The sequence below is a fragment of the Pelodiscus sinensis genome, chromosome 2 (assembly GCF_052426305.1).
Source record: "Pelodiscus sinensis isolate ZL-2025 chromosome 2, ASM5242630v1, whole genome shotgun sequence".
Taxonomy (NCBI): domain Eukaryota; kingdom Metazoa; phylum Chordata; order Testudines; family Trionychidae; genus Pelodiscus; species Pelodiscus sinensis.
In genome coordinates this window covers 226311136-226335946 of record NC_143053.1, presented here as the reverse complement: position 1 = coordinate 226335946, position 24811 = coordinate 226311136, and the positions used below count along the sequence as shown (strand labels likewise).

Genomic DNA, 24811 nt, shown 5'->3' with positions numbered 1-24811 from the left:
TCACGAGTTTTTGCACAAGAATGACTGTTCTTGCACAAAAAGCCTGCAGTGTAGACGTAGCCTAACTGTTGATTTTGGAGGTGTGAGCTCAGAGGTGTATTCTCTGGCCCACCTTCCATCCCATCTTCTCGCCTTATCTGTTGATTGTATCAGTGGCATAGCCAAGTGTGGGCTTGAGTGGGCCATGGCCAACCCACCTAAAATTGAGGACCATCTTTGGCCCAGTTCTGCTCCTGCCCAAGTGCTTGCCCTGCTGAGGTCTGGGGTCAGAGCACAGGGCTTGCTATATTCTGTCCATCTGGTGCTCCAGCTGCAGAGCCAGGCTGGGGACCTACTCTTCTTCTCTCACCTGGGAGTGGGATTGGGAGCCTGCAAGCCCTCAGCTTCTACTACGCAGCTGGAACACAGTCCTGACCCCACTCGCTGGCAGGAGCGCTAGGCAGAAGTAGTGAGGCAAGTCCCGTTGTGCTGAACCCATTCCCCAGCAGGAGCACTGGGTGGGCAGAGTGGGGAAAGCTCCCACAGCCTGACTCCCTCCCTCCTGCTGGAGGGTGGGCCAAGCAGATTGGGGCAAGCCTCCAGCTCTACTCCCCAACTGGAGTGCTGGTGAGGATTCAGTGCAGGTGGGGATGCACTTTTCTTCACTACCTCTCACTTTTTCAGGTCCCCTAGCTAGAGCATTTGTCACCTCTCCCCCAAAGGGCTGGAGGCAGGGAGAAGTGGCCGCAACACCTCCTGTCCTGGCCTTCTCATCCTAAATTGGGGCCCACCCAAGTGTCCCAGTCTGCCTGTGTAATTGCCACCAGACAGATTTGAATCTGGGACTTCTGGAGCTTAGTATAGTAGTCTCCACAGCTTGAGCTATAAAGCCAGCTGTCTCTTAGCTTAGACTGTAGAGCTCCCTTGTTCTAATCTCTCACTATAAGTGGTCAAAGTGCCACTAAATGGGATAGTGAACTACACTAGGGCTGTGTTTACACTGGCACCCTTTTCCGGAAAAGGGATGCTAATGAGACACTTCTGAATTGCAAATGCCCTAGGGATTTAAATATCCCCCGTGGCATTTGCATGAACATGGCTGCCACTTTTTCCGGCTCAGGGCTTTGCCGGAGAAAAGCGCCAGTCTAGACAGGATCTTTCGGAAAAAAGATCCTGGGTGGCAGCGGGTGGCTGGCTCGAGCCGTGCCAGGTGCAGGGTCTGCTGGCTGGGTGTTGGCTGGCTTGCACCTGGCACGGGCACCATAGCCAGCCCGTGCCCCTTTAAGGGCTCCGGGGCCAGGAGAGGGGCAGAAGAGTTTCCCTGGTGGTGCCCAGAGTGGCCACCAGGTCAAGCTGGGGAGGGCTAGCCTCCCAGTAGTTCGAATTAAGTGGCTACACAGCCCTTAATTCGAACTAGTTAATTCAAACTAGGCGTTAGTCCTCGTGGAATGAGGTTTACCTAGTTCTAATTAAGCACTCCGCTAGTTTGAATTAAGTTCGAACTAGCGGATCGCTAGTGTAGCGCCTATCAAAGTTAATTCGAACTAACGTCTGTTAGTTCGAATTAACTTTGTAGTGTAGACATACCCCCAGTTAGTTACCATGGCATTCTTGTAGCCAGGCTAGGTCTAGACTGCAAGCTTCTTTCAAAATAAGCTTTTCCAGACGAGAGCATCTACATAGCAAAAGCAAATGAAAAAGCGATCTGCTTTTTCGAAAGATAGCGTCCACACTGATTGGATGCTCTCTTGCATATAAGGCCACCTGGATCCAGTTCAGGCTGGGCATTAGGTCAGAAGTGGCTTCCAAGTCCTGGTGCCTAAGCCTAGCTGAGAGACGCACGTAAAGGGGACAGCTGTTTCTCTGCTTCTGCTGTGTGCTTGCCTACATCTCTGAGGCACAGCAAAGCTTTAGCAGTGCATGCTCTTGTTACCCAGCTTTTGGAGGCCACAGCATTATTCTTCTTGCCATGGAGCCGGAGCTGCCCCTGGGCATGCTATGGTGCTACACAGCCATGCTGCAGTTTCTGCAGCAGTTTGTACAGGCTGCCTTCATGGCCCTCCACAAGCTTGACATTAAGCTCATCCTTGAGACCCTCTCCCTGTGTGCAGGAGCAAGACCCTTGTGATCACACCCCACAGTGGAGAGACTGTTTTGAAAGCTGGACACCAGTTCTGACTGGTGGGACTGCCTGGTCGTGGAGCTGTGGGACGACCAGCAGTGGCTCCAAAACTTCCGCATGCGGAAGGCCACCATTTTGAAGCTGTGTGCCTGGCTTGCCCTGTCCTCCAGAGACGTGACACCCACCTGCGGCCTGCCATCCCCCCGGAGAAGCGGGTTGCCATTGCCATCTGGATGCTCGCCACCCCAGACAGCTAGTGGTCAGTGGGCAACCAGTTCAGCGTGGGGAAGTCCACCATTGGGGCCCTCCTCATGGAGGTAAGGTACTCTCGGGCTGCAGTCCCTGCAGGGTGGGGGAGTCCTGGAAAGAGGGACCACAGGGAAAAGGGAGTGGAAGGGGCAGAGATAGACTAGAGGTGGGGGAGAAAGCCCCATCCCTTGGGGGTTGTGCCGTCCCGCCCTCACACAGCCCTGCTGCTAGGGGGACAGTCTCATAGGAGGTGGCTCGTGGGGTGTTTGAGGTGGAGAGGAGAGGGCAGTGGGCACCTCCCAAGGGCTCAGGCACTCCCTCTCATTCTTTATTTTATGTGTTTGTCTCCTTCTGCAGGTTGTGAGGAACATCAACTCCATTCTGCTGCTCAGGGTCATCCACCTAGGAGACCTGGACACGATTGTCGCAGGATTTGCCGCCCTGGTATTCCCGAACTGCAGTGAAGAGATCGATGGAATCCCGATACACACACCAAGTTATCAAGTGGCCCAGTACACAAACCACTAGGGCTACTTCTGGATGGTACTGCAGGCCCTGGTTGACCATCGTAGACAGTTCACAGACATTTTTGTTGGGTGGTAGGGCAGGGCACATGATAATAGAATCATAGAGCTGGAAGAGATCTCAGGAGGTCATTAAGTCCAGCTCCCTGCCCATTGCAGGATCAATCCCAACTAAATCAATCCAGCCAGGGCTTTGTCAAGCCGAGACTTAAAAACCTCTAGGGATGGAGATTCCACCACCTCTCTAGGTAACCCATTCCAGTGCTTCACCACCCTTCTAGTGAAATAGTTTTTCCTAATATCCAACCTAGACCTCCCCCACTGTAACTTGAGACCATTGCTCCTTGTTCTGCCATCCGTCACTACTGAGAACAGCCTTTCTCCATCCTCTTTAGAACCTCCCTTCAGGAAGTTGAAGGCTGCTTTCAAATCCCCCCTCTCTCTTTTCTTCTGCAGACTAAACAAACCCAAATCCCTAAGTCTCTCCTCATAGGTCATAGGCCCCCTAACCATTTTGACTGCCCACAACTGGACACTCTCCAATGCGTCCTCATCTTTTCTACAATGGAGGTCCCAGAACTGGACACAATACTCCAGATGTGCCCTCACCAGAGCTGAATAAAGGGGAATAATCACTTCTCTAGATCTTCTGGCAGTGCTTCTCCTAATACAACCTAATATGCCATTAGCCTTCTTGGCTACAAGGGCACACTGTTGACTCATATCCAGCTTCTCATCCACTGTAATCCCCAGGTCCTTTTCTGCTGAACTGCTTCCTAGCCATTTGGTCCCCAGTCTGTAACAATGCTTGGGATTCTTCCATCCCAAGTGCAGGACTCTGCTCTTGTCCTTGTTGAACCTCATCAGATTTCTTTTGGCCCAATCCTCTAATCTGTCTAGGTCACTCTGGACCCTATCTCTGCCCTCCAGCATATCTACCTCTCCCCCTATCTTAGTGTCATCTGCAAACTTGCTGAGGGTGCAGTCCAAGCTTGTACAGGAAGCTGGAGGCGGGCATATTCTTCCCCAAGCATGAATTTCACATTGGAGATGAGCACATGCCACTGCGCATTGTGGGGGATGCACCCTACTACCTCATGCCATGGCTCATGAAAAATACTGGCCACCTGGACCCGAGCAGGGACCAATTCAATGCCCACCACAGCCAGGCGAGGATTCAGGTGGAATGAGCTTTCGGGTGCCTCAAGGCACAGTTCAGGTGCCTCCTGACCCACCTTGATATGGGGGAGAACAACATTTCTGAGGTCATCTCTGCATGTTGCGTCCTTCACAACATCATGGAGAGGAAGAGGAAGGCCTTCCTACTGGTGTGAGGGGCAGAGCCCAGCTGCAAAGGAAGGGCCTTCAGGCAGCCACGGACAGCTTCCATCTGCCAGGCCCATCCGGGAGGCCCTGGAGGATTGTTTCTCTCAAGGACCCCAGTAACTCTCCCACTGGCCTCCCCACTAGGGGCCTGGGCCTTGCTCCACTATCCATTTCCCACCACAACTCCTCCCCTCACTCCCTGACCTCTTAATACACATACCTGCTTTGATTTCAACATAATGAACTTTGTATTTTTCTTCCAATAAAATCAACTGGGGAGGAGGGGGGCTGAGAAGCTGGAGGAGGAAGTGAGAAGGGGAGCTCAGGACTGAGAGTGGCATGGGGGTTGCTGAAAGTGCCACATCGGATTGGGGGACCTCGGTGAACTTGGGTTTGGGTGGGGCCTGGAGCAGGGTGAGTGATGGCAGGGGGCAGGAGTAGGGGGCATAGGCATCACTTGGGGAGGGGGCATAGGTGTAGCAGGGGAGGGAACATAGGCATTGCTTGGGGGGCAACTGGAAGGGGGGCAGGAAGTTGGTAGGAGGAAGCAAAGATAGCAGCCAGGTGTTCCATCATTTGACACATGATGGCACACATGTTGTTGCCCTGCCCACGAGCTGGTCCCACATGCGGGTCCGCCACTCAGCATCCTCCCAGACCTTCTACGCCAGGGTCTGCTGCATGTCATGCAGGATGCCCACATTCTGCCTCAGGAGGTCCTTATGGACCCTTGTGCGCTTTTGGGTCCCCCAGAGTGGGCGGCTGCCTCAGCTGGTGCAGATCGCCCCTCAGCGACAGCTGGTTCTGCTGTGGAGATTAAAGAGAGAGAGGTGATCAGTCATCCATGTAGACACTGTCCCTGAGGCCATGCCCTCCTCTGTGAGCAGCAAGCAACAGTCCTTGGGACAGAGGAGGGAGATGTCCCAGGAGCAAGGTCATAAGTAGCCTGCCCAGCAGGCCCTGCCTCACAGGGGCCCCGAGGTGCCATGGAGACCATGATGCCTGCTTCCACACTCCACTCCATCCACCAACAACCTTGCAAGGAAAGTTCCAGCCACAGTGGGATCCCATGGATGGGAGATGGCCTGGAGCTACCTGGCCCTCCCTGGGGCCCGCACATACACCTGCACCTGGCAGTGCTGTCTGTCCACAGGAGTGGGTGCCGCCTCGTGCGCACAGGCATGCTCGTGTGCTGTATGTGGTACTCCTCAGTCTGTGTGGGGTCATGCATGCGCCCTTGTGCCCAGCCTGCTTCCAGCAGAGGCTGGTTGTGCGTGAGTGTCCCCCCTCCCCAGATCAGACATGTATGTGGCCTCCTCTGAACCTGTGAACAGGATCCCAGGGGTGCTCCGGGGCTGCCTCCTGAGGCTGCGGGGCTCACACTGGCGTTGCACCTGGTTCCATGTGCATGGACTGCAGCATGATGTCCAGGACAAACAGGCTGAACAACAATTGCACCCCATCCCCTCTACGCCCACCTCCCACACCTTGTGTGTGTGGAAAACTGAAAGCACTCACCTAATGATCCCTCCCTGCCATCAGAGGATGCCTGCGACACATCCTGGCCTGGGGTACTGGCTCCAGGCTCAGCGTCATGGTGCTAGCCATGTCCTCCTCCTCCTGCCCCTGGTGTCCCTCCTCCTCCTCTGCAACCTCCGGGCAGGCGGCGACAGGTGTCTCGAGGCCTGAGTTGACCACCATGGGTGGGGAAAGGGCTTCCCTACCTTCCAGGATGTGGTGCAGCACCTGGTAATAGGGGCAGGACTGGGGTGCAAGCTGTGCTCCCTGGCCCTGGCATAACCCTAGCAGAGCTCCTTGACTTTACTCCAGACCTGTTCTAAGGCCCGGGGGGAGAGGAGTGTCCCTGTTCCACCAGGGCCTCAGCCATGCGCCCATAGATTTTGGCATTGCAGCGCTGGGAGCGGAAATCCTGTAGGGTAGGGGTGGGCAATAATTTTTGCCTGGGGGCCACTTCAAAAATTTTTGAAGTAGCCCTGGGCCACCCCGAAACAGGAAGGGGTGGGGTTACCCCACCCCCAGACCATGATTGGCCTGCAGGTGGGGGAGCCCCTTTGCCCCCCTTCCCACTAGGTACCTATGCCCTGGAAGAGGTTTGGCACGCTCCCCCACCCCCAGACCAATCAGGGCCTGGGGGCGGGGGAGCGCGGGAAGCCACCTCCTGCCCTGCGAGGAGCATGTGGCACTTTGAAGTGCTGTGGGCTCTTTGCAGGGCTGGGGCAGGGCAAAGGAAGCTACACACAACTTTGAAGCACCGCGTGCTGCTCGCAAGGCGGGAGCAGAGCAGAGCAGGCTTCAGGTGCTCCCCCGCCCCAGGCCCTAATTGGCCTTGGGATGGGGGAGCAGCAGGGCCTTCGTGGGCTGAATCTAGCCCCTTGGCGCTTTTGCCCACCCCTACTGTAGGGTCTCCTCCCCCCACGGCTCAAGGGGGGAAAGGATCTCCGCTCTGGACCAGTAGAGTGCACTCCACTTGCTACTCCTGGCTGGGACCTGGGAGCCCTTATGCTGCTCCCTGCAATGGCCAGAGGGGCCTCAGGGGGGGCTTATGGCTGGCAATGCCTGTGGCAGGGAGAGCCGCAGGGTCAGGTGCTACTCCAGGGCCAGCTACCTGCCACACCCTTGTCCAGGGTGCCTGCAGCTTTAAGAGGTGCCAGGAGGCAGGAACTATAGAGTTCTGATTACTGTGGACAGAGCAGCCACCAGGGCACCTGTGTTATTTCCTGCAGGCCTCTTCTTTTGGGGAAAAAAAAAAAAAAAAAAAACCTTTCCCCATCCACACACACATTTTTCCGAAAGAGCTCTTTCGGAAAAAGGCTTCTTCCTTGTAGAAAGAGGTTTACCACTGTTGGTAAAACCCTCTCCATTCTTTCAACTTGCTGTTGAAAGAACGCAATAGCAGTGTGAACGCAAGTGTAGTTTTTTTCAGAAAAACTGCCATTTTTCAAAAAAACTCTGTACTGTAAACATAAGAACTGGGCCATACTGGCTCAGACCAAAGGTCCATCTAGCCCAGTAGCCTGTCTTCCAACAGTGGCCAGCACCAAGTGACATGGAGGGCGTGGACCGAAGACAATGATCAAGTGATTTGTCTTGTGCCATCTATCTCCAGCCTCTGACAAACAGAGGCCAGGGACACCATTCCTACTCCCTGGCTAATAGCCTTTTATGGACCTAACTTCCATGAATGTATCTAGCTTCTCTTTAAACTCTGTTATAGTTCTAGCCTTCACAGCCTCCTCTGGCAAGGAGTTCCACAGGTTGACTATGCAGTGTGTGAAGAAGAACTTCCGCTTATTAATTTTAAACCTGCTACCCATTACTTTCATTTGGTGTCCTCTAGTCCTTATATTATGGTAACTAATTAATAACTTTTCTTTATTCACCCTTTCCGCACCACTCATGATTTTATATACCTCTATCATATCCCCCCTCAGTCTCCTCTATTCCAAACTCTTTTCCATACATTCAGACATCTTCTGCTGTCCTGAAAATATCCCAAACTGGTAAAAACTAGCATCTTGTGATTACCTGTCATCAGTTTGCAACTCTTTTGTTTATTGTTTTGCAATAATCACAGTTTTATGCCATTTTGTGACATAAGGTCATTGTTAGTTTACTTCTTTATGCTATTGAGTAATTACTGTTTTTCAGGCTGTAAGGTCTCGTACTATGGTAAATGCTTGAGCCATTCTCACAGGCCTGTACCTGTGGCCTCGTGCATTTCTGCTATCAGTTCCTTGTGCCTTTTTTCCTTTCATGATAGTTATACAGTAAATATTGCATGGCTATATACCCACTGCATGCATTACACTATGCATCAGAGTCGTCAGTTTGAGATTTTGGTAGGAAGGAGCTGAGGGGGGCACTGCCCTTAAATGTCCTTGGGAGGGACTACAAGATAAAATTACAGTAGATTTATAAATGGCTGATATTTTAAAGCTCTGGATATTCTGTTCCTCAAGGATTTTTCAACTCCACAGAGTATAGCATAGTACCAATACATTTAGCCCTGGTCTACACTAGGGAGTTATTTTGAAACAACTTCCCTTATTTCAAAATAACAAGCAGAGCGTCCACACTATCAAGCCCATTATTTTGAAATAAGAGGCAGGTTATTTCAAAATAATGACTCCTGCTTTCTACACGGAATAACGCTTATTTTGAAATAGCGGGAATGTGGACATTCCACTGCTGCTATTTAAAAAAAACTCCCCAGAGTCATTCAAAGTAATTATGCCCCAGTACTTCCTGGGGCTCTAAGTGGAGGTAGTGTGTCCACATTAAGGGAACCTGCCTTGGACTAATTTCAAGGCTTCCCTGTAGTATGAACACACTATTTCAGCGATTATTTCAAAATAAGTTATTTCAAAATAATTTCTTAGTGTAGACATGCCCTTAATGTATATATCTAGCAATACGTGCTGCTGCTTGCTGAATATGTATTGACTTTTTGCTCTCATTCTCTCCATTATATGTGTTTGCTTTATTGTTAAGCCTCAAGCTTGTAAAAGGAACACTCATGAGAATTGTTCATTGTTGGTCAGTAAAAAGATGCATTTGTCATAGCTTGTGAAAGGGGTTAGCAGAATGTCACATCCCATTATTTCAGTTCTTTCTGAAAATATTACATACAAGAGTCATATAGTCATATGTTTAATATATGTCTTCATATTCCTTGTTGTATTAAAAAACAGAAACACATTTTAAAAATAGAAGCACGAATGTTTTAATTTACATTTTTCCATTTTAACCTGATCTTTTCTTTCTCTGTTATTTTCATTTTTTAATTAAAATACTTTTTGTAGTCAGATGTATCCAATACTAGTGTTGGCTTTTATCTTATAAGAGGACAGGGTGGTTAGGGCTTGTCTCCATAGCAAATTAGTGTGTTAGTACACTATAAATTCACACATTGGATTGAACACACTAATTCTCTGTGAAGACAAGCCCTTTATCATAGCTTTTTTTTTTTTTTTTTGGCTTTTTTGTTGTTGTATGTGTTAAAATGTTCAAGTCTTCCCAAAGAGAGCTGCCATATTAAAAATGTACTTATTTCCATAATTAAAATACATTAAAATACCTTAATATGTAATAACACAGAATCTCCACAGTGTCATGTGTAATGTAAAGGAAAATGGAAAGTTTCTATTGCAAGATACAGAGAGAGGGGGTTACATAGTTGTTTAGAAGAAGAGAGTCGAAGGAGATGCAAAGATTAGAATAGGAGTGCAAAACCTTTTTTGGGTTGGGGGCCACTGATTCACAGAAAAGTCAGTCAGGGGCCACACACAAGAGAGAAACAAACAAAAATCAAATCCTCACTGACATGGCCCCCAAATGAGAAGAAAGACACTCCCTATATTCCCTTTGCACACCAGAGTCCAGTGGAGCCTAAGCTAGTAGATTTTGTGTGCTCCAGCCCCATGAGTGTGCTTCGGGGGCTGGATCCAGGCTAGCCGGGGGCCACATATGTCCCCCAGGCCTTAGTTTCCCCAACCCCGGATTAGGGGAACTGTGTGAACAAGCAAAAAAGTTTATGGATATGGAGTTAGAGAACGAGGCAAGCAGGGATGGGTAAAATCACTGAAACTTCTGAAATTTAGAAATACAGTTTGGAATTGGATACAAAGAAAATAATTGAAAGTGAGTAAGTGTGGGGGAGGAATTGTTCTGTTTACTGAACCCAAATGGGAGATTAATCACAATATTTTTGACTTCCTGAAATGTAGGAAACAGAGATTTAACTTAGACTCAAACAACTATATTCTGCAAGGTGCTAAATGCCTCCTGACATGAGGAAGCATCTCATAGTATCATCACTAGTCTTAACAGTCCTTTGAGGAATGAGGCCACTCAAGTTTGACTATAAATGGCTATAAAATAACTAATTCATAAATTGTAATGTATGCATTCATAGACTCTATAATATATAGATAGATTTTGAATGTAACACTGAAACTCTTGTTTTCAGCCTGCATGCCATTAAGGATGAGATGTTCCTTAGACATTCCTTGTACCGTCAGGCAGCAGCATTTAACCAGGCATCCCTCAATCAAACCGTATGTAAAGCCAATTATACAATTGATTGTTTTTTATTTTATTTTTTTTAGTGGAAGGTATGTGGACCTTCTAATACTGAAAAGCCTAGTGATAAGCATATATTATGAAGCCAAGCAAATCTAAAAGCAAGAATTAGGAGGATACAAAATGATTCACTTCCGAGAAGTTGTGAGGGAGATTGTCACTCCTGAGACATTCTGTTAGGTGACAAATCTGAGGAATTGTTGCAGGTTGAGGTGTCAGCAGGGGAACAAATTAATGAATTAAACAGTAGTGAGTCACCAGGGCATAATGGTGTTCACCCAAGAGTTTTAAAGGAATTCAAATATGGAATTGCAGAACTTCTAACTGTAGTATGTAACATATTGCTTAAGTTAATGACAGATGACTAGAGGACAGCTAATACAATGCTGATATTTTTTAAAAGAATCCAGAGGTGATCCTGGCACTTATAAGCCAATAAGTTTATCTTCCAAATCAGGCAAATTGGTTGGAAGTATAATAAAGAGCAAGTTCTCAGACACATAGAATAACATGATTTGTGTGGGAAGAGTCTTTCTATAAATGGAAATCATGTCTCACCAGTCTATTAGAAATCTTTGAGGAGGTCAACACATGTGGGACAAGGTTGATCCAGTCAATATAGTATATGTGAACTTTAAAAAAATCTTTCACAAATTCCCCTGCTAAAGTTTCTTAACCAAAGTTAACAGTCATTGGATAAGAGGAAAGGTCCTCTCATGGATCAATAATTGCTGAAAAGACAGGAAACAAAGGGTAGGAATTAATTATTAGTTTTCAGAATGGAGAGAGGTAAACAATAAGGTCCTTCAGGGATCTGTACTAGGACCAATAGTGTTCAACATATGCATACATGTTCTAGAAAAAAGAGGCAAATAGCAAGTGACAAAGTATGCAGATGATACAAAATTACTCATGTCCATAGCAGACTGTGAAGAGTTTCAAAGGGATTTCACAAAACTGGGTGACTGGGCAACAAAATGACAGGTGAAACTCATTGTTGATAAATGCAAAGTAAAGCATATTCAAAAATAATTGGAACAATTCATACAAAATGATGTATTTTGTATTCATACAAAATGATTGGGTCATTTGAGAGATCTTGAAGTCATTGTGGATAATCTCTGAAAATATCAGAATAAAGGAATAGATAAGATAAAAAAATATCTTAATGCCACTATATAAATCCATGGTACACCAATTCCTGGAATATTGTGTGCATCTATCTCAAATACAATATATTAGGAAACAAAAATATGAGAGTAACAATAATGATTAGAGCTAAGGAACAGCATCAATATGAATAAAGGTTAAAAAGACTGGGACTGTTAACTTAGAAAACAGATGAGTAAAGGGGACATAGTAGAGGTCTATAAAATCATGAATGGTGTGAGAACATGAATAAGAAAGTGTTATTTACCCCTTCATGTAACACAAGTACTACGGGTCAGCCAATGAAATTAATAGGCAGCAAATCCTGCCATGAGGGCAGGGGACTGGACTCGATGACCTCTCGGGTCCCTTCCAGTTCTAGTGTTCTATGATTCTATGAAATCTAAAACAAGTGTAAGGAAGTACTTCACACAAGCAATGGAACTCGATGCCAACTGGATGTTGTAAAGGTCAAAAGTATAACTGAGTTAAAAACAGAATTAGGTAAGTTCATGGAGAATAGAGCCATCCATGACTACTAGACAAGATGGTGAGTGATGCAGTCCTATGTTCTGGGTGTCCCTAAATGTCTGACCGCCAGAAGATGCAACTGGGTGCCTGCTCCCTCCCCACCCCTAGCTACTTTCCATGGTAGTTATAAAATGCTTTGAAGATCAGAGATGGAATTACAATATTGATCGCTTTGCTGAGTATTATGAGTAGAAGAATTGTAGTTGCTATGAATACCAAATGTTCATCTTCTTGTCCTTGATACAATTAAAAATTCAATCAAAACATTGCATGTACATTGGTTTTTTGCATGGATACCAATGTTCCCTCTAATTTTTTTCCATCCATGTGTAAAGTTTTTCCATTCATGTGCAGAATAAATTTTATGTGCACTTAGGCATGTGTGAATGTGCATCACTAGTAGAAACAAACAAACCTACTTGTGGGCATTCTGCTAATCAGCTGGACTGTATTTTAATTTCTCCTGAGCAGCCACACAAGCACACAGCTTAGGCTATGTCTAGACTGCAGCTCTTTTCCGGGATACCGGAGGTATCTTGGAAAAGCTATGCCATGTCCAAGGAATGCATCTGCTTTTCCAAAAAATAATCAGAAAAGCGGACGCGCTCTTTCACCATCCCGGTAAAACTCGTTTTACGAGAAAGAAGGGATGTGTTGAAAGAGGAGGTTTTTCTGAAATTTGGCACTTTCAAAAGAAAAGCGGAAAAAGATACACAAATTGCAGTTTGCATTTGCGTATTGCATTTTTCTTTGTAGTGTAGACTTAGCCTAACAGTGATCACTCATGGATACATAGTGTTTATTGCATAAAGCCACATATTAAAGAAGTGCTTTTACTTTCGTTATATTTGAACTATCTTTTGTGTGGCATTATTATATGCAACTTCCTCATTTAGTCAGATGAATAAAATTTTGCATGCTATTTCATTATAGAAGCTTAGTTGTTTGTCAACTTTCATGGTCTTAAGTTATGTTTTCCTTAAATATGTTTAATACATTTTTGGTGTTTTACAGATTGCTCTTCCTCTCTATATTGAAACTGGTACAAGCCAAATGACTGAACGAAGGGGTGCTTTATATTTTCCTTATTCACCATTGGTATGTAACTTATTTTTCCACTAAATGGAAAAAAACCCACTAACTTTCTTCTGTAAACAGTAAAAGCTTATAGTAGAATTTTATGACAATTTTGAAAAGCAGAATTGTATACAGCAAGGAGTCAAAATCTGTGTTTCATAATGAAAAAATTGTTCCAGCGATTCTTTGATCACTTACATCTGACAATGGTTTATTGCAGATATCTGAAAATTCATTATACATATGTAAATTTGAAAATGTAGTTGAATATTGTAATTGTCAGTAATTTTTACTTTTTCAGAACTTTGTAAATATTTAAATTCTTAGAATTAAGCAGCAACTGTACTTGAAGGCTGCTGTTCATTGTGTTTGATATCTATATGACAGATTCAAATTTATAGGCAAGCATTTATTTTCTAAAACCAGTTTCTAGGCTTTTATGATTGCATATATAATCTTCTGAATATTAATATTAATATCTTAGAGTATGTCTACACTACCCTCCTAGTTCGAACTAGGAGGGTAATGTAGGCATACCGCACTTGCAAATGAAGCCCGGGATTTGAATTTCCCGGGCTTCATTTGCATAAGCAGGGAGCCGCCATTTTTAAAACCCCGCTGGTTCGAACCCCGTGCAGCACGGCTACACGGGGCTCGAACTAGGTAGTTCGGACTAGGCTTCCTACTCCGAACTACTGGTACACCTCGTTCCTAGTCCGAACTACCTAGTTCGAGCCCCGTGTAGCTGCGCTGCACGGGGTTCGAACCAGCGGGGTTTTAAAAATGGCGGCTCCCCGCTTATGCAAATGAAGCCCGGGAAATTCAAATCCCGGGCTTCATTTGCAAGTGCGGTATGCCTACATTACCCCGCTAGTTCGAACTAGCAGGGTAGTGTAGACATACCCTTAGTGTGAAGTGACCTCAGTATCAGATACAGCTCCTAATGAAGTAAATGGGAAGATTCTCATTAATTTAAGTGGGAGTTGGATAGGCCCCTCAGAGCTGCTCCCACTCACCTAATTACGTGGACAGTTTTATGACAAATTGGTCAGTCAGGTGGATTTATTAACTAAAGTTTTAGATAATAACATTTTAGACATTTAAGGTAACAAATGGTCTATATTGAATGAAGGTTTATGATGGAAAATGGATTATCTAAGGCCAACACTGTGTTGAATAACATGTAACAATAACATTTGTAAGTCTTTTTTTAAAAAATAGAAAATTTAACAACACATAATGTATTATTCAGATTGTTATGTGTAATTCAAGAGAAGATATAATGGCTACTAAAACAGTTCTAACCTTAGAGTGATGTCCTATTCTTAATATGGGACACCTGGTAAAATTACTCATATTCAACTGAGTTCAATAGCAATCAATCAGAACTCTGCAGTATAAACATTCAAACTAACATCAAGTTAGCTGAGTCCCTGTTAAAAAGAAACTATGTAGTTAGTCTTTTTTAAAAAATCTTATTATCTTTAAGGTTTTAGGGCTCACATGGGGATGGGCAATACACACGTTCTCCAGTACATCTGGCTGCACCCCTCCCTGCCTAAGATGGACCCACCTCTCTTGGTACATGGTGCTTCATCTTCCTGAGGCAATATGTTGGGGAAGGGGCGTGGGACCACCTACCCCCTTTGGGATTTTGCCATGGGTTCACACTAAGATATGCCCAGCAGCAGCCTTCTGGTACTGTGTGCGGAAGGGAAGAGACGGGAGCTGCTTCCAGCCTCAGGAGAAATAGAAGAAGGGATGACCTGGCCCATGTCTTTGCAGAGCTCATCTCTTCTCTGCTGTCCCCAACTCCCCTATGGCTGGAAGTAGTTTGTCATTCCTGGCTACACACTGTTGAAAGTCAGCTAACCTCTCCAAACTGCTGCTGGTCACTGTCCACTTCCTGTCCCCCACTTTCAGTGAGAGCAGGAAGTGGTTAAGCCCTAAGCATGCATTGTGCCTCAGGGCCCAGGAAACCTGACTGCAGGGACTTCAGCGAATGAGGAGGGAGGAGGTGGCTCAGCAGAGGAGGGTGCCTAAGCAGCCCTGTGTTCTCTGGGGAAAGACCTAGGGTGGGGGAGAAGTGAAGTGGTGAGATGCCACTGTTGGCAGGGCTCAGCTTCTTTTGGCCTGTGCCATAGGCTAGAGGGTCTTGGATTTCCCAGTGCGTTGGCCCAGCCAGAGGCAGGGGGAGGGAAGGAGCATGCCGGCCAGGCTGTTGGTGAGCACGCTGACTAGGGGCTGGTTCTCTGCACAACACTGGGAGCGGGATGCACTCCGGTGTGGGGAGGAGTGTATGGAGGAGCAGCGGGGCTGTAGGAGCTGAAGGGGCAAAGCAGGGAGAGGACAGCAAGATTGGCAGCATGTAAAGGGCTGATGGCTGGATAGCAAAGGCAAAACATAACCAGCTGGCACTTGTCTGCACTCATCAGCTACCATAGCACACAGCCAGTGCCAGCCGAAAACAGGACGGGGGCAGAACCCTGCTGGAAATAGCTAGCACGCAGTGGAGACTGCACTGACAGACCAGTGGTGGGGAACAGTCAGCCCCTCATGGTAAGCTTTGCCCAACCACCAGCCTTGCATATGCACCCACATGGTCATCCACTGAACACACACACCTCTCATTACTGATGGCGAATGGCGGACAAGCAGGGATACAGCCAGCAGCAACACACACCAGTAATGATGGGGAGGTAGCAGCTTGCCATCACCACCACAGCACCCTCTGCTAGTCAGTCTTGGGAATTAGCTGTCATTCTTTCTGAGCACCCCTGTTGTGTAGTGTCTCCCTGACATTATCTGCCTCTCCTTCTCCACCACTTGTCAGGACCCATATCTGTCAGACACCACAGTGCTGCCTCGCAAGCAGCAGTGCCCAGTTGACCCTAACCTAATACTTGTCCCAGTGAACCACTGCCATTCTTCATTTATCCCTTTCCCTCAGGGGCAAACCACAGTCTGAACGGGCCACTTCATGACTGGCATCACAGCTGCCTCTCTGCATTCCTAATACTCTTTCAGACCCCTTTAGCAGGACATCAGCCTGTGAGTGAGTAAGTTAGGCTGGTTCTCCCCTGGCTTCCTCAGACCTTCTCCAACACTGCTCTGTCCAAGGTTTTTCCCTCTAGTACAGGGGTGGGCAATACTTTTTTATGGGGGCCATTTCAAGATTTTGGAAAGTGTTTGAGGGCTGCACTCTTCCATGATATTAATGGAGGAGATGTGGGGTCTGGGTTGGAAGTTGGGTGGAGAAGGGAGCTTGGAGAAAGGGATTGGGGTGCAGAAGAAAGAATGGAGTCTGGGAGGGAATTTGGGTGAAGTAGGTGGTTGTGACCTAGGGCAGGGGACTGAAGTGCAGAAGTTTGGGATGTGACCTAGGGTAGGAGGGGATTGTGATCTGAGACAGGAGATTGGGGTGCCAGATCTGGGAAGGGGTATGGGTGCAAGAGGGGGGCAGAGGGTTTGGTATTTTGATTGGGGATGCAGAGGGTTAGGGAAGGGGAGGAGTTGGGGTGCCAGAAGCAGGCTCTGGCCAGGAGACTTACCAGCCAGCAGCCAAACCAGCCTGCCTGCTTGCAGAGCTAAAGGTTTGCAGAGCTTAAAGCATTGCCCAGCCAGCCTGCCTGCCTGCCCAGCCTTGTGCTTGTGTGAATAACTGAGCCAAGGAGAGAGGGTGTGGTTCTTTGTGGCTGCCTGTTATTCAAACAGGCAGCTCCCATTGGCCAGTTTCTGGCCAGAAACCGGCCAATGGGATTGTGCTGAGGCTGGTAGCAGCTCCTTAAGCTTTCCCCCCCTCCCCTCCAGTTTTCAAAGAGAATGGGGCTCAGCAGCTGCATTTCTGAGGCTATGTCTACACTTCTGGGGTGGAGGTTGGGAAAAGGTACTCAATTTGAGTACTTTTTTCAGATTCTTTTTTCGGAAGAGGCTTTTCCAACATTTGGCCCATCTACACAGGGTCAAATGTCAGAAAAACCTTTTCTTTCAGAAGAACCATTATTCCTCAGAAAATGAGGAATACAGGGCTTCCAAAAGAGTGCATCTGCTCTTCCAAAAAAAATTCAGAAGAGCAGACACGTTCCCTGGATATGGCAGAGTTTTTTCAGGACACTTCTGGTATCCCAGAAAAATTCCGTAGTGTAGACATAGCCTGAGCAACCTGCAGGGCAAGCAATGGAGCCTGCCTGGGGTTCCTCGCTGCCTCCACAGTATGTCTGGCTACCCTAGTTTTAGCTCTCTGTCTTAACATTCAGTTAATACAGAGACACTTTTTTACAAGTGACAGGTATCTAAACAACCTTAGCTCTACCCTTTTGACAAGACATTTGCAATAGTAAAAAACTCTTAATGAACCTTATCCCTTTATCATGTGGCTTTCTTTTATAACATGTCAATGACTTACTGTATAGGTCCTTGTATCTTAAATAGCAAATAGGTATTAAATGACTTACTAGATATTAAATGTCTTAGTATATAGTATTTAATGGATATTGAATGACTTAATAAATAGGTATGTCAAATAACAATTTTTTCTTACCGAGAAAAATAGTTCACTATACCCATAATTAAACAAATGTCATTAGAGAGTAAGGTACTGAATAGATTAAAAATAATCTTTAAACCAAATAATCAAACTTTCCCTATTACCTTAAAAAAACTGTTCATGTTATAGTAAACCAACATACTTGTTACTTATAGGTAGAATCCTCCCAAATACATGGCCCATTTTGGTCAGTTTTACAATCATAGGATTTTAAAAATCATAATCTTCATGATTTCCCATATTTAAATCTGAAATTCCACCGTATTATAATTGTAGGGGTCCTGACCCAAAATAATTGTGGGGAAGTCAGTTCTTGTAGGAGTGTCCGTGGTACTGCTACCCTTACTTTTATGGTGCTGCTGGCAATGGCACAGCCTTCAGAACTGGGCAGCTGGAGATTAGTGGCTGCTGGCCGGAGCTCCAGTTCTGAAGGCAGGGCAACTGCCAGCAGGAGTACCAAAATAAGAGTGGTAATTCCATACCATACCACCTTTACGTTAGTGCTGCTGTTTTCAGAGCTGGGCAGCCAGAGAATGGTAGTTGCTGACTGAGGGCGCAGCTCTGCAGGCAGAAGTACAGAAGAAAAAGTGACATAGTATGGTATTACCATCCTTAATCTGGCACTGCTGCTGGTGGGCACTGCTGTCAGAACTAGGCACGTGGCTAACTGCTGCCATTCTCCAGTTGCCCAGTTCTGAAGGCAGCACAAAAGTAAGGGTAGCAGTACTGTGACTCCCCCTAAAACAATCTTGTGACCATTTCACAACTCCCTTTTTGGTCAGGACCCATAATTTGAGAAATATTGGTCTGCCCTGCCCTCTCATGAACTCTACATGACAGCATAAAATCACAGAAAAGACCAGATTTCACTGGGGGAAAACCAGATTTCACTGTCTGTGACATGTTTTTCATGTTGTTGAATTTGGTAAGACCTACTTATAGAAAAGTATACACAAAATACTAAACTTTTATTTATAATACTAAAAAGATCTGTAAAAGACCATTCCTATTCTTTAAAAACAGAAAAACAAAAAAACTCAAAAGAAGTTATAACATTTTTTCCATGAAAGTTGAATCAGGAAAAAAAATGATAACACAAAAACTAGGACAAAGCTCGGGTTGTTTAAATGCTGCTCATTGAGAACGTTTCAGTATTTGCTTGCAACATATTGTTATGATAGAGCCTAGAAACTGTTGTTGTGAACCAGGACCCCATTGTGCTAGGTGCTGTACATACGCAGAACAAAAACAAGGTTCCTGCTCCAAACAGCTTACACTCTAAGCATAAAATGAGAGCGAGCAGATTGATTTAGACAGACACATAAAAAAACAATGAGACATGGGTGGTGTCAGAATTGTTTATATAACATCCAGTTTCCTCCTTTGTATAGTGTTTGATGGTTTTATGGATAGTTTTACGTCTTTGCTTGAACTTCACACATCAACTCTAAATGTAATGTAATAAATTTCTTGTTATATCATCAGCCAATAGCTGATAGTCATCCTTAATGAATAAATGTTCCATACTAGCCACAGATACCTTCCCAGTCTACTGCAGAGATGGAAGAAAAAGATCTGAATATTGTTAAAATTCCAACTGGAACAGATATGTGCAGTTTGTATGAAGATGGTAAGTATGATTTTTAAGGAAAAACTAATATATTGTGTAACCTTATTTTAAATATGCTTATCAGAATTGAGTAGCACGTTTTCAATAATATCTGTTGGAAAACAGACTGAGAGGAATTCTGTACTTTCTGTTCCCTTCACACTGCACTGAAAATGTGTACATGAACAGCTAAGTGTAGCATTAAAAGAACTTAAGTTAAATGATTGCTATTTGTTATCAAACAGGAAATGATATATTTTAAGTGCAATTCAGTGGTTCAACAAGAAGCAAAAACTACTAACTACTTACCTTATAAAAGTTCAGAGCATTATGTGTGCCACTGTGTCTGGCATGCAGTTTGACACTGTTTATTCATCCAGATATTATGGTCTCTGAGCTATCAAAACTCTTACGCAGGTGCTTAACATTAAGCATGTGATTGCTCCCTAGACTTCATTGAATTATTCAGATGCTTAAAGTTACGCACAAACTTTAAATATTTTGTCAAAGCAAGGCTTTAGTATGCATACTTTCCATTAACAGTACTAATATTGAAACTAGCTACCATTCCTGCCTTTTGTAAGTATAGATATGTCATTCTGGATGCATGCATCCCATTTAAGTATGCTCTGTCTTTGGTTAGATTGACAAGTAGTAAAATCTGTTAAATTCACATTGTTTTGCTATTTTATCCCACTTTCTTATGTCTTCTCCAGTTCTTCCTCTTATTCATACAAGTACAAGCAAAACTTACATCCTGTTTTGGAAGTGCAGTTTGTCAAGTCAGAAATATAAAAGTACTAGTTTAAAATGAAGTCCCAAATCAGTAATGTTTTCAGTTAGCTCTGGAAACTTCATTTTTTACTGAGGACTATCCATTGTTATCAAACGTTTCTAATCCTGTCATTAGGACTTTTAGTCTACCTTGCTGTTTGATCTTAGTTCCCATGTTATTTACCAAAATGACTGTAGTAGTGGCAGTCATTGACACAACTGTTCTAGTGTACTTTGATGGCTGGCACCTCAAAGTCCTGACTTGGTCACTCAGGGTACATCTACACTTGCTCCCTAGTTCGAACTAGGGATGCAAATGTAGGCAACCGAAATTGCTAATGAAGTGGGGATTTAAATATCCCATGCTTCATTAGCATAATCTCGCTTGCACGCTATTCCGCTCGCCAGCTGATTCGAACCAGGAAGTGCGCTCTGGGACACGTTAGTTTGAATTAAACCCCTTGGTTCGAATTAACATTACTCCTCAAAAAATGTTAAATTCATGAATTCAAAAAATGAGGAGTAATGTTAGTTCGAACCAAGGGGTTTAATTCGAACTAATGTGTGCCAGAGCACACTTCCTGGTTCGAATCAGCGGGCGAGCGGAATAGCGCGTGGGCGAGATTATGCTAATGAAGCACAGGATATTTAAATTCCCGCTTCATTAGCAATTTCAGTTGCCACATTTGCATCCCTTGTTCGAACTAGGGAGCAAGTGTAGACGTACCCTCAAAGACTGTGATGCTCATTGAGCCTATGGACTAAGAACTAAACAAATAGCTAACTTCTCTCTTCGTGGCTTCTGTTCTACATGGGCACAATTTTCAGTGTATCTGTAAGTCTTTTCATAAAAAGAAAGAAAGAAAGAAAGAAAGAAAGAAAGAAAGAAAGAAAGAAAGAAAGAAAGAAAGAAAGAAAGAAAGAAAGAAAGAAAGAAAGAAAGAAAGAAAGAAAGAAAAAGATTTGCCACATTCAAGATTACTTGGACCTGCTGGATTTAGAGGTCTTCTATCAGGAGGTGACTCCTTGGATCAGTTCTGACCCAGGTCTCTGTGTTTATTATTACTAAAGGAATCAATTCTTAATCCTGAACAGAAGATGAAAAACCTATGAGGGAGTCATTTTACTGTGAGGAAGTGGGTAGGTATTCGTGTTAGGGATGTTAAATATTGGTTAATTGAATAGTAGCTTAATCTCATGAATTCTTATTGGTTAGACAACTATTCTATAGTCCCCAGGCAGCCCTTGTCCAGGGGCAAGGGTCTGAGTTCCTGGTCCCAGCACAAGCCGGAACTGAGCCAGGCTCCCTGCAGGACCTAGTGCAAGTTGGGACTGAGCTGGGCTGCTGGCCAGCTTGCTAAAAAATGTACTGGCAAGGAGTGGTGGGGAAGTGCCTGTAGTCTATAGCATTAACCTATAAGCTTTTGGCAATTGTTTAATCGACCTTACTATTACATCCCTATCTTGTCTCCTTTAGTCATAGGTGACTGCTAAGGAGGGACACAAGACAGGGACTAGCCATGTGACCACCACCGCATGTCACCCCTCTCCGTGCAACCCTTATCCCTGACAGAGCTGTCCCTGTGGAGGTGTAGGGCCCAGGACAAGTCCCTCCATCTGCTCCAGGTCCCACTACCACCCTGGCTCTTTTGGTCCCTACTTTGTCCCACCCCTTCTCCTAAGCCCCTACCCCTCCTCACTGGGGCTTGGAACAGGGCCATGTAATAACAGACAGAGCTGGGGGCAGGCATGCTGGGGTCAGCAGCTGAGCTTCAGGAAGCTGCCAGGATCTAAGGTCTGAGGCCAGCAGCCAAATCCTGGGCAGCAGCTGGAAACCTGGATGTGAGGCTGGTAGCCAGGACACCGGGTATGGGGCAGGCAGCTGAGTCCCAAGTGTGGGGCCAGCAGTGGAGCCCTGCATGGCAGTTGAGACTCCAGATGCAGGGCTGACAGTGGAACCCTGGGTAGCAGCTGGGATCCCAAATGCAGGGCCAGCAGCTGAGTTCCCAAGTGTGGGGCCAGCAGTGGAGCTCCAGGCATGGGGCTGGCAGCGGTGCCCCTGGCAGCAGCTGGAACCCCAGACTCTGGTCCCACTGGTTGCTTGCTCGTATCCCTCTCCCCTCTACAGTATTTGAGGGCATCTGATCTTTCATGCCCCCCATGCAATGCCCCTGACATTAGTTGCTAGGAACTACTTTAAGTCAAAGTTACAGGTACTATCTGAAACCTGCATCTCAACCAAAGTGGAAGGATTGCAGACCAAGCTAGATGAGCAAGCATCTCAAACAAGTGATCAAGAGAAAACAGAAAGTATTCAGTGAGTAGCAGATGGGATACATTAGCAAGGAAATCTGCCTCTTTCAGGTCAAAAGGTGTATGGATAAAGGAAGAACTGACAAAAGCCAAACAGAAATGAACCTCGTAAAGAGAATTAAAACCAATAATAAAACATTTGGTTGCCATATAAATAAAAAGGAAACAAGCAACGAAGTGGGACCACTAAGCACTGAGGATGGAGTGGAGATTAAAGATTATCTAGGTATGGCCCAACACCTACACAAATACTTTGCCTCAGCTTTTAATGGGGTTAATGAAGAGCTTGAGAATAGTGGCAAGGTAGCTAATGCAAATGAGGATATGGTGGTAGAAATTACCACGTACATTGTGGAAGTGAAACATCTTAATAGGACTAATTTGAGGGACCTGGATAATCTCCATTCAAGAATATTAAAGGAACTGGCACATGAAATTGCAAACCCAATAGCAAGGATTTTTAATGAATGTGTAAATTCATGGATTGTACCCTACGGCTGGAGAATTGCTAATATAGTTCCTATTATTAAAAAGGGGGGAAGTGATCCAGAAAACTACAGGAGTGTTAGTTTGACCTATTGTGTGCATGGTCTTGGAACAAATTTTGAAAGATAAAATACTTGAGGACATAGCAGTGAATGGTACTTGGGATAAAATACAGTATGGGTTATTACAGAGAATTCTTTCCCGAGTATGTGTCCAGTGGGTCTTGCCCACATGCTCAGGGTCTAACTGATTACCTTATTTGGAGATGGGAAAGAATTTCCCCCAAAGTCAGTTTAGCAGAGACCCTGGGGGATTTTTACTTTCCTGTGCAGCATAGGGCTTGGGTCATTTACAGGTTTAAACTAGTATAAAATTCTCTGTAACTTGAAGTCTTTAAACCATGATTTGAGAACTTCAGTAACTCAGGGTATGTCCACACTAGCCCCCTAGATCAATCTAGGGAGGCTAATGAGGGCGACCGAAATTGCAAATCAAACCCGGCATTTAAATATCCCGCACTTGATTTGCATGTTCCCTGACGGTCGCCGTTTTAGAAACTGACTAGCCCGAAGTAACTGCCCGCGTCTACAAACGGCAGTGAAATGGGATTCCGATTTAAAGCCCCTAAATCGAATTAGCCGGTAAACCTCATTGCAGGAGGAATACCAGCTAATTCGGGTTAGGGCTTTAAATTGGAATCCCGTTTCACTGCTGCGTGTAGATGCGGGCAGTTACTTCGGGCTAGTCAGTTTCTAAAATGGCAACCGGCTGGGAACATGCAAATCAAGCGCGGGATATTTAAATGTTGGGCTTGATTTGCAATTTCGGTCGTCCTCATTAGCCTCCCTAGATCGATCTGGGGGCTAGTGTAGACATACCCTCAGTCAGAAGTTAGGGGTCTATTACAGGAGTGGATGGGTGAGGTTCTGGGGCCTGCAATGTGGAAGAGGTCAGACTAGATGATCATGATGGTCCCCTCTGCCCTTAAAGACTGTGCTAGTGCTAGGGCTGTGCTAGTTGGAGCAGATTGTTAATGCAATGTACGTATAGTGATTTCATAAGCACCAAAATCTCATGATGATCATGATGGTCCCCTCTGCCCTTAAAGACTGTGCTAGTGCTAGGGCTGTGCTAGTTGGAGCAGATTGTTAATGCAATGTACGTATAGTGATTTCATAAGCACCAAAATCTCATTCATAAAAAAGTAAACTAGCTTCATGTCTATTTGTATATGTCACAGGCTATCTAACACATGCATACATTTCTCTCAGAGGATTCGGCTAGACTACAAGTTTTTGTAGGGAATAGGTATGCAAAATCTACTCCACATTTTGAGTACCTTTTTCCGTTTCTTTTGTAGGAAGTGACTTTTCCAACATTTGACCCGTCTAGACTGGGCCAAATGTCAGGAAAAACAACCCCTTTTTGAAAGCCCCCTTCTTCCTTGTAGAACGAAGAATATAGGGGCTTCCGAAAGAGTGCATTTACTCTTCTGCAGAAAAAAGCGGAAGAGCAAATACATCCCCTGGATGTGGCGGATTTTTTTCAAGATACCTCTGGTATCCTCTGGTATCCCAAAAAAAACCTGCAGTCCAGCCATACCCAAACTGACAGAGGGGGAAATTGATCATCTATATTGAATCAAAAACATTATTAGTCTCTTTATTTGTTAATAAATGCCAATGTTTTGGGGCAAATCTACTAATCCTTTAAGATATTAAAAACAACAAGAAGTCCTTGGCACCTTAGGCTATGTCTACACCAGTGGTCCCCAACCTTTCGGGGCTGCCAGGCACGGAGCTACTCAGACACCGTGAGTCCGGGGGCAGGGCCACGCATGCGCCGTGCGCCCGGGGGCAGGGCTGCCCATGTGTCATGTGCCCGGGGGCCAACACCGCACATCTGCCACACCCCTGGGCCAGCACCACACATGTGCCACGCGTCTGGGATAGGAGCCACCCACACGCCTGAGGCTGGCACCACACAAGTGCCGCGCGCCCAGGGCGGGGGCTGCCCACGCGCCC

General features: G+C 45.5%; 1 protein-coding gene across 1 annotated transcript in view; it reads left to right on the top strand.

Moving 5' to 3' along the window:
- Positions 1 to 24811, top strand: part of C2H10orf67 (chromosome 2 C10orf67 homolog) — a 127281-nt gene that overhangs the window by 83375 nt on the left and 19095 nt on the right. The window contains exons 13-15 of the mRNA XM_075922520.2: positions 10190 to 10277; positions 12997 to 13080; positions 19136 to 19235. Of these exons, the coding sequence (XP_075778635.2) occupies positions 10190 to 10277; positions 12997 to 13080; positions 19136 to 19235 (272 nt within the window). The remainder of the gene's footprint in view (positions 1 to 10189; positions 10278 to 12996; positions 13081 to 19135; positions 19236 to 24811) is intronic.